This window comes from Barbus barbus (assembly GCF_936440315.1).
Source record: "Barbus barbus genome assembly, chromosome: 14".
NCBI lineage: Eukaryota > Metazoa > Chordata > Actinopteri > Cypriniformes > Cyprinidae > Barbus > Barbus barbus.
The window spans coordinates 32,089,897-32,105,176 of NC_136742.1; the positions used below are offsets into that span (position 1 = coordinate 32,089,897).

Here is a 15,280-nt window from a genome sequence, read left to right on the forward strand (position 1 = left end):
TAATTAATTGTTATCAAAAATAGTTGTCTCTCAGAAAGAATCGGTTCAAAAGAATCAGAGAATCGGGCATCGTTACTGAAGAAAGCCTCGTTCTTTTGAACCGATTCGCAAAGAGCATCGCTCAATAAGCGGCAGCGTTAGATTCGAGAAATACCCCACATTATCAGCGCGATTCTTCACCGGAAGTGCGTGTCTCTGCTGCTCGCTGTCAAACAGCACCGAGGAAGGTAAACAGAGCTGATAAAGATGATAGTGCGTGAGATTTGAGCTCCAGCTAATGCTAGGCTTCATTACTGACACGTGCCTCGTGTTTATAAGGCTTCATTAGTAATAATATCAGTGCTCTCGTTGATTAATAGTGAGTTGGGGTTTATTAGTTTGTCAGAGCCTTGGGGACGATTTAAAAGCTTTGTTAACTTCATTTCAGATCTGTTCAATAATATTCACGAGATTAGGCAGATCGTACGCTAATCTCATTTTGTTGATATGTAACACTGGCTGGATTTATCCAGCAAACTTGAATCTTTTCCATGTTTTGTTGGAACTGTGTGTTTTGAGTTATGTGCTCGTTAGTATGTTAATGTGCGCGTGACGTCACGCAGGCGTCATCACGTCGCGTCTCTGACGCATGAGAGCAGATGATGGACAGAAGCTTGTCTCTCGGACCCAGAGCCACGGTCAGATTCTCCGGCTATTCATTAATAATCAGTAATATATGGCTGATGAGATTCATATTCATGTGTCCTCTCTGCTGTGGACAGCTTACTCTCGGCTGAACCCATGCTTTCTGATGACCTGGACTCCAAACCAGAGGTGTTTCTGTTTTAATCACTTATTCTCATTTATTGCAGGATTTAGGGGAATATTCAATGGCATTTTTCCTGATAAAACTTGAAAGTGCAATTTAAAAATTGTCCGTGTTCACATTTGGCTTAAATTTGGTTTATATATAAAATACTACTAATATTATTATTATTACTAATATCAATGTTTATTTATAGAGGACATTAAAAAACAACTGAGGTTGACCAGAGTGCTTTACAGTGAATAAAAGAATAACAATTAATTAAAAAGGATTTTTTTATTTTGTATTAATAATAATTCATGTAATTATTATTGTTATTACTTCATAAAAATCAGTGCTGGGCAACGATTAATCGCATCCGAAATAAAGTTTTGTTTACATAATATATATATATGTGTGTGTGTGTGTGTGTGTGTGTGTGTGTGTGTGTGTGTGTGTGTGTGTGTGTGTGTGTGTGTGCGGTGTATATTTAAATACACACACATGCATGTATATATTTAAGAAAAATAAGTTAGGTTTATATATTTATATATGATATATATTATATGAATATAAATAAATGCATGTCAATATTTTCTAAATATATACTGCATGCATGTGTCTTATAAATATACACCGCACACACACACATATATATATATTATGTAAACAAAACGTTTATTTTGGATGCGATTAGTTGTTGCCCAGCACTAATAAAAATATAAAATTCACTTTTATTAGTTCTACTAGTATTTAACAAGGGAAAATGCTTCTGTTTTGCAAATATCTCATTTTTATTTTCTTTTACATGAACAAAACCTGATGCTCATGTCGGGGTTATTATAGGTAACTAGTACTGTTTTTAAAAAATTGGTAATAAATAAAATAAAATAACAAAATAAACTGGAAAAAAACTACAACTTTAAAGTTCAAATGAAAATATGCTATTGTTAAATTCACCTACATTCTGTAATATTTTACTATAAATTAAAAAATGTGTATTTAAAATATAATAATTTAGTTTTATAGTACAGCTGTATATTTATGGCTGTTTTAATGTAATAATTGTCAAGCGCTAAACCATCAAACTCTGTTTTGTTGGTAATCATGCAGCCCTGATTGACATGCAGCATTGTGTTCTGACTCTATAATAATCATCATATCCAATAATATGCATAATGAATATTTCAATAATCAGACTTTGGCTCCGGTTTAAGCGCTCCTCTTTTCTTACTGGAGGATGCGTGACTGATGTATAAGTTGAGTTCTGTAACGAATGCAAACAGTGTGTTGCAGATGGGAAATGAATGTTAGTAAACCTCTCTGTCTCTGTCAGCTGTTGGTTGAGTTTGTCCAGAACGTGTCCATCCCGCTGGGCCAGAGTCTGGAGGAGGCGGACACTAAAGCGTCCTGCGTCCCGCTGCTGGAGCTGCCAGGTACACCGGGAGAATCCCTCCGGAAAACTAGCTCAAAACAGCTGCTTTATATCTCTCAAACATCTCAGTTTAATGACTGTGCTGTCAGCTGTACGTTATTTATTTATTGCATTCACCCTGTTACACTAACATCTGGGTCATTTACAAATGCATAAGCTTTTATATCTTAATCAAAAGGATTATTAACTGTTTTGTCAGTTATACTTTTATTTTATATATATTTTACTCTTTGTACATTTGCTTTTATATTTTCAGACGTACTGCACATATAAGTGCACACATCTGAATCATTTATAATACAAATATATTTTTAAGACTTTGTTTTTTAATTATTATTTATATATGTTTAGAAAGAACACAAAAACAGCCCAACACTAACTTGGCCATGTCATAAATGTATTTATATTTCAAATTTAAATATATTTGTATTTATGAATTTGTTAGTTTTTTTTAAACAGAACTGCTCATTTTGTATACAATATATTTTTTCAAGAATTTTAGACTTTTGCTGAGAATTATTTTAAACATTGTTCACATTTGATGATTAATTCAGTTCATTCTTTAGATGAGAACATGATCATCTTTGTTTGTCTGTGACTTGCGCTTTATTGTAGTTTTGAATATGTAATATGACTCCAGTGATCAGAGTTTGTAAATGTACTTGAAGATGATTTAGTGAATCTTGTAAGCTCTTGTAAGTCACTCTGATCCGTCTCGCTGTGATTATCGTGTTTCAGAGAGCGCTCTGAGTCATGCCGCCTCCCCCTCGCTGTCAGACTTTGACCCTGAGCGGAGCCCATTGGTGGTTCAGCTGCAGACTCCTCCCCCTCCAGCACAAACCCCGCCCACAATCCTGCAGGACCTCCAGAACCACGACAGCACGTCTTATGTCCTGCTCAATCTGGCCAAAGGTTAGCTGTTTATTAGCTCACATATCAGAGTCCATCATAAATCACGGACCACTAGTGAAACTGCTGCTGATTTTTATTTCATTTTCATTAGTTATTTCACCATATTTGGGTGAAAAATGAACTTGTTTTACTGTTTGGTTTGTGTCTCTTCTGCTTTACTGGAGCTTCATAAACTAAACCTGATGCTCATATCAGGGTTAATATAGTTAATTAAAAATAAAACCATTAAAAATGTTTCTAAATAAAATAAATGTTGAATAAAAAATTAAAGTGATTAAAAATAATTATTGCTGTCAAATGATTAATCGCGTCCAAAATAAAAGTATTTGTTTACTTAATATATGTGTGTGTACAGTGTATTTTTATTATGTAAATATAAATACAAACACATACAGTATATATTTAAGAAAAATATGGTATGTTTATATATTAAATATAATTTAGCAGACGCTTTTATCCAAAGCAACTTACAAATGAGGACATTAGAAGCAATCAAACCCAACAAAAGAGCACCAGCGTGCAAGTGCTATTACATGAGTAATAAAATATAAGTAAATATTGTCAGAATATATATTGTATGTCTGTGTATTCATATGTACACAGTACACATACATAGTATGTAAACAAAAACTTTTATTTTGGATGTGATTAATCGTGATTATTTGACAGCACTAAAAATAATACTTTGTCTGCTTGTCGTCATTTTTGAAAGTGATTTTCCAGCAAAAATAACTATATTATGATGCATACTGTTACAGTGATATAAAATAATAGGATGTAGTAATGCAGTGATTTATTTTTAGTTAATTTTATACATTTAAATACAAAATCCATTTCATTACAAAATAATTGCAACTGTAATTTGTTAAAGTTGCTGAGAAATAATGAGTAGTTAAATTACAGTTACTTATGAAAATGTACATGATTACAAAGAGGGTAACATCTGAATATTTTCACACACAAACAGATTATTTATTTTTCCACAAATTGCATTGACCGCTTTAAAATATAAGACAGCAATGTTTCAGGAGTTTAGGACACAGAATAGGACAGAACAGGGTTTATGTTTATGCTTTATGTTTTAAGGTTAACTGTATTTTGGCATTGTTAGATTCCAGTGTTTCTGTCATAACTATGCAAAGATTTGATTTCATAAACAGTATCATAACTATTAAACTATTTCTTATGATTTTAAATCTGTATTTAACCTATCTCAAAGTAAAAGAGGTGCTGAAGTCTGATTTTAAGTTAAATTCAAGCGATGAAGGTTTTAAATGTCTGACAGTAATCAGTGTTGAGTGCTACTGTAAGATTAACTGTATTTAAAAATGATTTTCTTTCTTAGTATTTTTGTCTTGTTTTCTATAAATAATCTTGTTTAGCCTTTGAATTACGATTATTTTTCTTACCCCGTTAACAGATATTTTTGTTTGTTTTAAGCAAAAACGAACAAAATTTAGATTTTTTTTCTTTTTAGACTTAATATCTTAAATAATTTTACTTGTACAGTAAATGCATCTTTATTCAAGAATGTTTAGATATTTATACTAGAAAACAAGCCAAAAAACACTAAGGAAGAAAAGTATTTTTTGCAGTGTAGTTACATTAATAACTCGTGTAACTCGTAAAGTATTACTACACGTCCAGAGTAATCTTCCGGGCCGTGTTCTGACGCAGTGCTTGTGTTGCAGGGCTGTCGGCCGAGCCGCTGGTGTTCGTTCAGGACGATGTGGACGAGGCGCAGGAGGAGATTTCGTCTGGAGACTGCGGTGATGGCGGAGCGCCGTGGTATCTGCGGGTCCAGGAGCTGGCTCACGACAGTTTGATCGCCGCCACACGCGCTCAGCTGGCCAGAGACGCACGCAACAGCACTGACCACATCCACAGCGGTCAGTCCAAGCAGAAGGAGCCCAGGATCGCTCACGCCGCGTCAGAGAAGATCCACCGCTGCTCCTACGAGAGCTGCCACCGGACCTTCACCTACCCAGCACACCTCAAATACCATCTAAAGACACACCGGTGACCACACATCTCTAGAAGTACACTCCAACATTACACATCTCTTTTACTCACACTTTTATCAATTTAATGCATCACAGATGAATAAAAGTGTTCATTTATTTAAAAAAACAAAACATTTGACTGGTAGTGTATCACAGTTTCCACAAAAATATTGTGCAGCACATCTGTGTTCAACATTGATAATAATCAGAAATGTTTGTTGAGCAGTAAATCAGTATATTATTATGATTTCTGAAGATCATGTGACTCTGAAGACTGGAGTAATGATGCTGAAAATACAGCTACAGATCACAGGAATACATTACAGTTTAACACATATTCACAGTTTTAGATTGTAATAATCAGTGTTGGGGAAAGTTACTTTTAAAAGCAATGCACTACAGTATTGCGTTACTCCCTAAAAGAGTAACTAATTATGTTGCTTAGTAACATTTTATGCAATGCATTACGTTACTTTTGAGTTACTTTTAAATCTGGGCAGGGCTTGCTTGTTTTTAATATAAAAAGTTCTTCTTGCACAAATGTAAAGCCCTTTCACACCAAAAGTGAAGTGAATCCGGCTCAGACTGAAGGAAATGTAGATTCAGGTCTGTACAGTAGAGGGCGCTGCTCAAACTAATCACATGAAGAATATGATGTAGGAGAAGAAAGCTCAACACTATTCATGTCATTTCTGCTTAATAGTACGGTTCAATTGGATCATCGAAGGTCAGCAGCAAACACAAAATGGGATTAAATATTTTTCTTATTTAACATATTTAATTATTGCAGGTTTGTATAATATTCTGAGTTTGTATTTGTCTTTTTTTATTGATTTTGAGGAACACTGAATATGTTTTAGTGCAGGTGAGATGAGTAAATACATGTTGATATTTAGTCTAGAACTACAGTAAGATCATGTAGATATTTAGTCTAGAACTACAGTAAGATCGTGTTGATATTTAGTCTAGAGCTACAGTAAGATCGTGTTGATATTTAGTCTAGAACTACAGTAAGATCATGTAGATATTTAGTCTAGAACTACAGTAAGATCGTGTTGATATTTAGTCTAGAACTACAGTAAGATCATGTAGATATTTAGTCTAGAACTACAGTAAGATCATGTAGATATTTAGTCTAGAACTACAGTAAGATCGTGTTGATATTTAGTCTGGAACTACAGTAAGATCGTGTTGATATTTAGTCTAGAGCTACAGTAAGATCATGTTGATATTTAGTCTAGAACTACAGTAAGATCATGATGATATTTAGTCTAGAACTACAGTAAGATCGTGTTGATATTTAGTCTAGAACTACAGTAAGATCGTGTTGATATTCAGTCTAGAACTACAGTAAGATCGTGTTGATATTCAGTCTAGAACTACAGTAAGATCGTGTTGATATTCAGTCTAGAACTACAGTAAGATCGTGTTGATATTCAGTCTAGAACTACAGTAAGATCGTGTTGATATTCAGTCTAGAACTACAGTAAGATCGTGTTGATATTCAGTCTAGAACTACAGTAAGATCGTGTTGATATTCAGTCTAGAACTACAGTAAGATCATGTTGATATTTAGTCTAGAACTACAGTAAGATCATGTTGATATTTAGTCTAGAACTACAGTAAGATCATGTAGATATTTAGTCTAGAACTACAGTAAGATCATGTTGATATTTAGTCTAGAACTACAGTAAGATCATGTAGATATTTAGTCTAGAACTACAGTAAGATCATGTTGATATTTAGTCTAGAACTACAGTAAGATCATGATGATATTTAGTCTAGAACTACAGTAAGATCATGTTGATATTTAGTCTAGAACTACAGTAAGATCATGTTGATATTTAGTCTAGAACTACAGTAAGATCATGTTGATATTTAGTCTAGAACTACAGTAAGATCATGTTGATATTTAGTCTAGAACTACAGTAAGATCATGTTGATATTTAGTCTAGAACTACAGTAAGATCATGATGATATTTAGTCTAGAACTACAGTAAGATCGTGTTGATATTTAGTCTAGAACTACAGTAAGATCGTGTTGATATTCAGTCTAGAACTACAGTAAGATCGTGTTGATATTCAGTCTAGAACTACAGTAAGATCGTGTTGATATTTAGTCTAGAACTACAGTAAGATCGTGTTGATATTTAGTCTAGAACTACAGTAAGATCGTGTTGATATTTAGTCTAGAACTACAGTAAGATCGTGTTGATATTTAGTCTAGAACTACAGTAAGATCGTGTTGATATTTAGTCTAGAACTACAGTAAGATCATGTAGATATTTAGTCTAGAACTACAGTAAGATCATGTTGATATTTAGTCTAGAACTACAGTAAGATCATGTAGATATTTAGTCTAGAACTACAGTAAGATCATGTTGATATTTAGTCTAGAACTACAGTAAGATCATGTTGATATTTAGTCTAGAACTACAGTAAGATCATGTAGATATTTAGTCTAGAACTACAGTAAGATCATGATGATATTTAGTCTAGAACTACAGTAAGATCATGTTGATATTTAGTCTAGAACTACAGTAAGATCATGTTGATATTTAGTCTAGAACTACAGTAAGATCGTGTTGATATTTAGTCTAGAACTACAGTAAGATCATGTTGATATTTAGTCTAGAACTACAGTAAGATCATGATGATATTTAGTCTAGAACTACAGTAAGATCGTGTTGATATTTAGTCTAGAACTACAGTAAGATCATGATGATATTTAGTCTAGAACTACAGTAAGATCATGTTGATATTTAGTCTAGAACTACAGTAAGATCATGATGATATTTAGTCTAGAACTACAGTAAGATCGTGTTGATATTTAGTCTAGAACTACAGTAAGATCATGTTCACACACAACGCTCTGCACTTACTCCTGATTTCTCTCAACACCAGAGCTGTCACTCAATACATCAGAAACACAGGAACGAGTTAATTATCTGAAAAAGCAACTCAGATATTTCCTTCTGAATTAAAGTAATGCATTACTTGAAAAAAGTAATCTGATTACATAATCTTGTAATGCGTTCCCCAACACTGGTAATAATATTTCATGTAATGTATTTACAGCGATAGAGCTGTGTGTGGTCTGCTGATGTGTGTGTGTGTGTGTGTGTGTGTGTGTGTGTGTGTTTCAGGAACGACCGTACGTTCCGCTGCGGCGCTGAGGGTTGTGGGAAGAGCTTCTATGTTCTGCAGCGGCTGCAGGTTCACATGAGGACTCACAACGGAGAGAAACCCTTCATCTGCAGCGAGAAGAACTGCGGCAAGAAGTTCACCACCGCCGGAAACCTGAAGAACCACAGACGCACACACACCGGTACACACACCTACACACGTGAACATGCATATTCTACATATACATTATATATATACATTAGGGCTGTCAGTTTAACTCATTAACTTAATTAGTTATAAAAATATTAACGCAATTAAAATATTTTAACGCAGTTAACGCACTGGCCCCGCCCCCAGACCTGTGCATCATCTTACATTTCATACAGAGCAACAACTACATAAGTGCAGTTATACCCTAAAATTCAAGATATTGGTTTTGTCTCATATTTATATCATACAATAAGTGATATCACCATAGCAGCGAGAGCAATATCATACGAGTGCTGTTTGTCCTGGATATAACAAGTTTAAATGTGATTTTATACAACAGTTCAGTAAATAAGTAGTTGATATTGTGTTGTATTTTAAACACAATATTGTCTGTTTTTGCTCAGTTTTGCAGAAAACATAATTTCCTTTAAAGCCACAGCAGAATTGTTCGTCCCTGAGCAACACAGCGGTGTTTAGTTTCTGAATGAAGCCGTGTTTTGAACAAATCGTGTGAATCAATGATTCAAAGCCCATTTATAAAGAGAGCCGTTTACTTCATTCCTGAATGAACCATTTACCGCCACCTGCTGGCAGATTTAATTTCTTATTTACTGTATCGTTTAATTAATAATAAGAAGAAGAATAACAACAGCAATAATAATAATAATAATAATAAAAACATTAAAGGTATAGTTCACCCAAGAAATGTAAATTCTGTCATTTACTCAGCCTCATGTCGTTTCAAACCTTTCTTTTGTGGAACATAAAAGCAGGTATTTTGAAGACTGCTGGTAACAAAGCTGTTTTGGTTACCAATTACTTTTATTGTATGAACAAACAATACTGAGGTGTTTCCCAAATTATCTTCTTTTGTGTTCCATAATTTATGTTAGGCTGGTGTAGCCTAAATGCTTGTGTAATAACTTTTTTGTTGAATCAAATAAAATATTTCTAAAGCTACAATTTGTAATGTTTTCTTGATACGTTCTCATTTCACACAAAAATAGCTTTAAATAATCTTTTTTGGGTATTTCCACAGTCAAATTTATTTTGCGATTAATTAATCGAAACATCATGTAATTACTTAGATTAAATTTTTTTATTGACTGACAGGCCTAATGTGTGTATATGCGCGTGTGTGTGTGTGTGTGAGAGTGTGTGTGTGTGTGTGTGTGTGTGTGTGCATATATTAGGGGTGTAACGGTACACAAATATTACGGTTCGGTATGGTTTTGGTACAGCAGGGGCAAAAGTAAACATAAATTGCTTTTTTTTTTACTGAACAAATTGCTCTCTCTCTAAAGAAATTCAATTATAATAAATTTTTAATGATTAATTATTTAAAATTATTAATAAAAATCTTCCTCAGCTTCTGCTCTAAACTATAGGGAGCCCTTTTACATTACGATAAGATCACAATTAACAACAGCCCAAACTTAAATACAATTACTGTTTATTTGTAACTATAATCATCAACACTTAAATTAAATATTGTAAGCAAACATGTAAATTGTTTTTAAATCAGCTTCTAAATTATACAATTTCTGTTTGTTGTAGAAATAGAATAATTTACAGAGTCATAACTTATTTCATAAAATATTTACTTAAATTAAATAATTACGACATCACTAACAGATAAAGTATTGAAGTATAGTTTAATATTTCTCAAAATGCTCTTCTCTAGACTTCATTTCTCCAGCAAATAACGAGCTGCAGACGCTGATGACTTGTCTGAGGTTAATGAAATGATGCGTGACGTTGTGTTTACAAGCGGTTTTAACGACGCGGTTGAAACACTAATTGAGTGATTACCTGAGATGTTCATTCATGTTTATTTCACGTTAAAGCTAGTAATAAAGAGGAAGGGATGATCACGCTGCTGTCAGAACTGAGGCGTTTGTACAGCGATCTGTCGCGCCTCATCAAAGAGCATCAAAACAGCATTTATACTCTGACTTTACTGAAAACATGGAGCGATCTGTCACGTGCTCCCATACTGAACATTTTCCCTACGAATACGTGTATAGATCTATATATATATATATATATATATATAATATATAAATGTAGTTTATTTGTAAAAATGGATAACTTTTTTTTTTTTTTTTTTTATGTTTTTTATTATCATGTTTTGTATTGTTTTATTGTGTTAGTTAGCTGTATGTTTTTGGTTAATTTTTAACCTAATCAATATAACCCAACTGCAGTTTGAGATGAATTGCCATGCACAATGAAAAAAAAACATTTATTTTTGAAAATTGTTAAAAACGGAGTTACCTGTTTTTGCAAATGAACTCTTCATATATATATGTATATAAAGGGGAAGTGGTGTGTGGCCAAGTATAGTGACCCGTACTCAGAATTTGTACACTGCATTTAACCCATCCAAGTGTACACACACACCGTGAACACACACCCGGAGCAGTGGGCAGCCAATGTTGCGGGACCCGGGGAGCAGTTGGGGGTTCGGTGCCTTGCTCAAGGGTCTCACCTCAGTCGTGGTATTGAGGGTAGAGAGAGTGTTGGTTAGTCACTCCCCCACCTACAATCCCTGCCGGACCTGAGACTCAAACCCACAACCTTCGGGTTACAAGTCCAACTCTCTATCCATTAGGCCACGACTGCCCTTTAATGCCAGTATATGTATATATAGGCACACACAGTTTGAGAAATTGTATTTATATTATATTTATATAATTTTCTTAAAAACATGTAATATCAAATTACATACAACCCGAATTCCAGAAATATTGGGACGTTTTTTAAATTTGAATAAAATGAAAACTAAAAGACTTTCAAATCACATGAGCCAATATTTTATTCACAATAGAACATAGAGAACATAACAAATATTTAAAGTCTGAGAAATTGTACACTTTTATCCACTAAATGAGCTCATTTCAAATTTGATGCCTGCTATGGGTTTCAAAATAGTTGGGACGGGGGCATGTTTACCATGATGTAGCATCTCCTCTTCTTTTCAAAACCGTTTGAAGCTGTCTGGGCATCAAGGTTATGAGTTTCTGGAGTTTTGGTGTTGGAATCTGGTCCCATTCTTGCCTGATATAGGTTTCCAGCTGCTGAAGAGTTTGTGGTCATCTTTGATGTGTTTTTCGTTTAATGATGCACCAAATGTTCTCTATGGGTTAAAGATCTGGACTGCAAGCAGGCCAATTCAGCACCGGACTCTTCTACTACGAAGCCATGCTGTTGTAATAGCTGCAGTATGTGGTTTTGCATTGTTCTGCTGAAATACACGTCATCTGGAGGGGAGCATATATTGCTCTAAAACCTTTATATACCCTTCAGCATTCATAGTGCCTTCCAAAACAAGCAAGCTGCCCATACCGTATGCACTTATGCACTCCCATACCATCAGAGATGCTGGCTATTGAACTGAATGCTGATAACACGCTGGAAGGTCTCCCTCCTCTTTATAACACGACATTCGTGATTTCCAACAAGAATGTCAAATTTGGACTCGTCTGACCACAGAACACTTTTCCACTTTGAAACAGTCCATTTTAAATGAGCCTTGGCACACAGGACACGACGGCGCTTCTGGACCATGTTCACATATGGCTTCCTTTTAGCATGGTAGAGCTTTAGTTGGCATCTGCAGATGGCACGGTGGATTGTGTTTACCGACAGTGGTTTCTGGAAGTATTCCTGGGCCCATTTAGTAATGTCAATGACAGAATCATGCCGATGAGTGATGCAGTGTCGTCTGAGGGCCTGAAGACCACGGGCATCCAACAAAGGTCTTCGGCCTTGTCTCTTACACACAGAGATTTCTCCAGTTTCTCTGAATCTGTTGATGATGTTATGCACTGTAGATGATGAGATTTGCAAAGCCTTTGCGATTTGACGTTGAGGAACATTGTTTTTAAAGTATTCCACAATCTTTTTACGCACTCTTTCACAGATTGGAGAGCCTCTGCCCATCTTTACTTCTGAGAGACTCTGCCTCTCTAAGACATCCCTTTTATAGCTAATCATGTTAGAGACCTGATGTCAATTAACTTAATTAGTTGCTAGATGTTCTCCCAGATGAATCTTTTCAAAATTTCTTGCTTTTTCAGCCCTTTGTCGCCCCCGTGCCAACTTTTTTAGACCTGTAGCAGGCATCAAATTTGAAATGAGTTATTTAGTGGATAAAAGTGTAAAATTTCTCAGTTTAAACATTTGTTATGTTCTATTGTGAATAAAATGTGGGCTCATGTAATTTGAAAGTCTTTGTTTTCATTTTATTCAAATTTAAAAAATGTCCCAACATTTCTGGAATTCGGGTTGTAATATTATGATAAGCTGGATATTAATAATAATAATATAATATAATTTGTTTTCTTAGATATTATATAGTAATTATATGAATGATAGAAGATAATAGTATGATTTATTTCAAACAATTATTGTCAATAATGAATTCTAAGTACTGATTCATGTGTTTTTCAGGTGAAAAGCCGTTCCTGTGTGATGCTGATGGCTGCGGCCGATCTTTCGCAGAATATTCCAGTCTGCGCAAACACATGCTCGTACACTCGGGTGAGGTCACGTGAATCCTGCTTATCTTAATTACTGGCTGTATAATGCCTCATCTCTGATATATAATGCATCCTCTCTATACACTGGCTTTTTATGAATTGATGCACATAATAATGTGCTTGTGATCATGTGATCTGTTTGATGTTACAATTGATAAAACGGTCAGATTATACTTGGAGTGTTTAAAAGATGAGACCGACAGCAGTGTTAAAGTGAGATGGATGTGACGGTGTTGTGTTGTGCTGGTGCTCAGGTGAGAAGCCGCATGTGTGCTCCATCTGCGGGAAGACGTTCTCTCAGAGCGGCAGCAGAAACGTTCACATGAAGAAGAGACACGGCAACGAGACGCTGCCGCCTGACAGCAGAGACACGGGTAACATTAATACTACTGCTGCTGCAGCACATAATGAATGAGATTCATATTCTCTCACAGTGTTTACACATGCTCAGAGTGTCAGTTTAATTTAGTTCATTAGTTCAGGTTAGCTTTTAACTTTTTAGTAAGTGTTGTGTGCTTCTGTCATTTCTATTAGCTTTTGTTCATTAAAAAAAAAGTGTGTATATATATATATATATATATATATATATATATATATATATATATATATATATATATATATATATATATATATAAATGAATTCTAAGTATATATATATTAGTGCTGTCAAATGATTAATCGCATCCAAAATAAAGGTTTTTGTTTACATAATATATGTGTGTATACTGTGTATATTTATTGTATATGTAAATATAATAAATGCATGCATGTAAATATTTAAGAAAATTTTATGTTTATATATTAAATATATTTATATATAAGAATATAAATGTATATGCATGTAAATATTTTCATAATATATATTGTATGTGCATATTTATACATACATAATAAATATACACAATACACACACATATATTATGTAAACAACATTTTTTATTTTGGATGCGATTAATCGTTTGACAGCAAAAAAACAATTCTATATATATAATATTATATAGCTTTAATCTATTTTTATTTCAGTTTTTTAATTTGATGTGCTTTTGTCATTTATGTTATTAAAAATGTTGCTTTATTTTTAATGCAATTTTAGTTTTAGGAATGTTGTTGTGTACTTTTGCCATTTCTTTTAGTTTATTACAAATATTCAAAGTAGCTTTGTTTTAGTTGTCATTTTAGTACTGATATAACGGTAACTAAATTTACTGATTTAACGAGAAAAATAAAATTTTCGACTAGAGAAAAGGTGATTGTTTTTTTTTTTTAGTTCTTAAAAAAGCTAAAATGACTGTATTTAATTTAGTTGCCAAGGCAGCATTTCTAAGTGTCCTTAGTTTAATTAGGTGACATTATAAACCATCAATCAGATGAGGTTTGTTAGTACATATATGGCATTTCCAGAAATCACAGCTTCAAAAGGCCATGATATTTCCAGATTTTATTAATTAGTTTGTGAAAAATAATTAAATATATAAATGTTGTAAAAGTGTCAAATGCCTCATACATCATGATTTTTTTATTTATTTTGTGAGATAGATCCAGATATTTTCTTATAAATAGAAATGGTTATTTTGCATTTTCGGTGTAATTTAGTGTTTGGCATGTTAATCAAGCGAGTTACTGTAATTGTTTTGCATCACTCTGAAACAGAAGAGGACAGTGCATTGTGTTTGTAGTATATTCATCATTGTAGTGTGTTTGATTGACAGCTGAAGCGCTCACTCACAGCAGTCTGCTGGAGGCGGATGGCGGCGGTGATTCGATGGTCAGCGTCAGTCTGCATCACGTGATCTTACCGACTCAAGGTACGACCGCATGCTCGCTCTGACGCTCTGTCACATGACCCACGGCAGTGATATCATCACGTGTTCTGTGTGCTCAGGTGCGGCGGACGCTGTTGTGGTTCCCCATGACCTGGTCACCATGACGACAGGCCACGCCTACAGCGATGACGTGGTCGCTCTGCTCTAACGCTGCTTTTGTAAATAAATGCTTTTTGGAAACTAGCTTCGAGTGCATCATTTCATCATCAGAAACTCTTCATATTCCAAACTAATAACGACTACAGAAACACACACCTTCAAATGAGACATTTGTTATTAATTGCAATCTGAAAATAAACAACAAAATAACGCATAACAGTGACGTGACCCTAAACAAAAAATATTATAATACCACATATAGACTATGAAGAGATTCTTTGTCCCTTCATGAGACAAATGTGAGCTTTTCCTACAGAAACCCACAGTCTCCTACAGTCTCAACT

General features: G+C 34.2%; 3 protein-coding genes across 7 annotated transcripts in view; 2 read left to right on the forward strand and 1 right to left on the reverse strand.

Annotated features, from left to right (window-relative positions):
- Positions 1 to 15,280, reverse strand: part of LOC306880072 (transcriptional repressor protein YY1-like) — a 672,069-nt gene that overhangs the window by 609,225 nt on the left and 47,564 nt on the right. The window lies entirely within an intron of this gene.
- The window catches only part of LOC306880073 (peptidyl-prolyl cis-trans isomerase FKBP3-like), a 391,610-nt gene that overhangs the window by 172,589 nt on the left and 203,741 nt on the right, over positions 1 to 15,280 (forward strand). The window lies entirely within an intron of this gene.
- On the forward strand, positions 75 to 15,019 carry LOC306880567 (zinc finger protein 410-like). 3 transcript variants are annotated; one of them, XM_079434174.1, is made up of 11 exons: positions 75 to 227; positions 603 to 677; positions 762 to 813; positions 2,121 to 2,220; positions 2,958 to 3,131; positions 4,823 to 5,150; positions 8,281 to 8,462; positions 12,926 to 13,015; positions 13,269 to 13,388; positions 14,724 to 14,819; positions 14,897 to 15,019. In XM_079434174.1, the coding sequence occupies exons 3-11, from the start codon at positions 781 to 783 to the stop codon at positions 14,983 to 14,985; spliced, it is 1,212 nt and encodes a 403-aa protein (XP_079290300.1). In that variant the 5' UTR covers positions 75 to 227; positions 603 to 677; positions 762 to 780; the 3' UTR covers positions 14,986 to 15,019. The 3 variants fall into 3 exon arrangements, with proteins under 3 accessions (XP_079290300.1, XP_079290301.1, XP_079290302.1); XM_079434176.1 differs by having other exon boundaries at positions 224 to 358; XM_079434175.1 differs by having other exon boundaries at positions 188 to 677.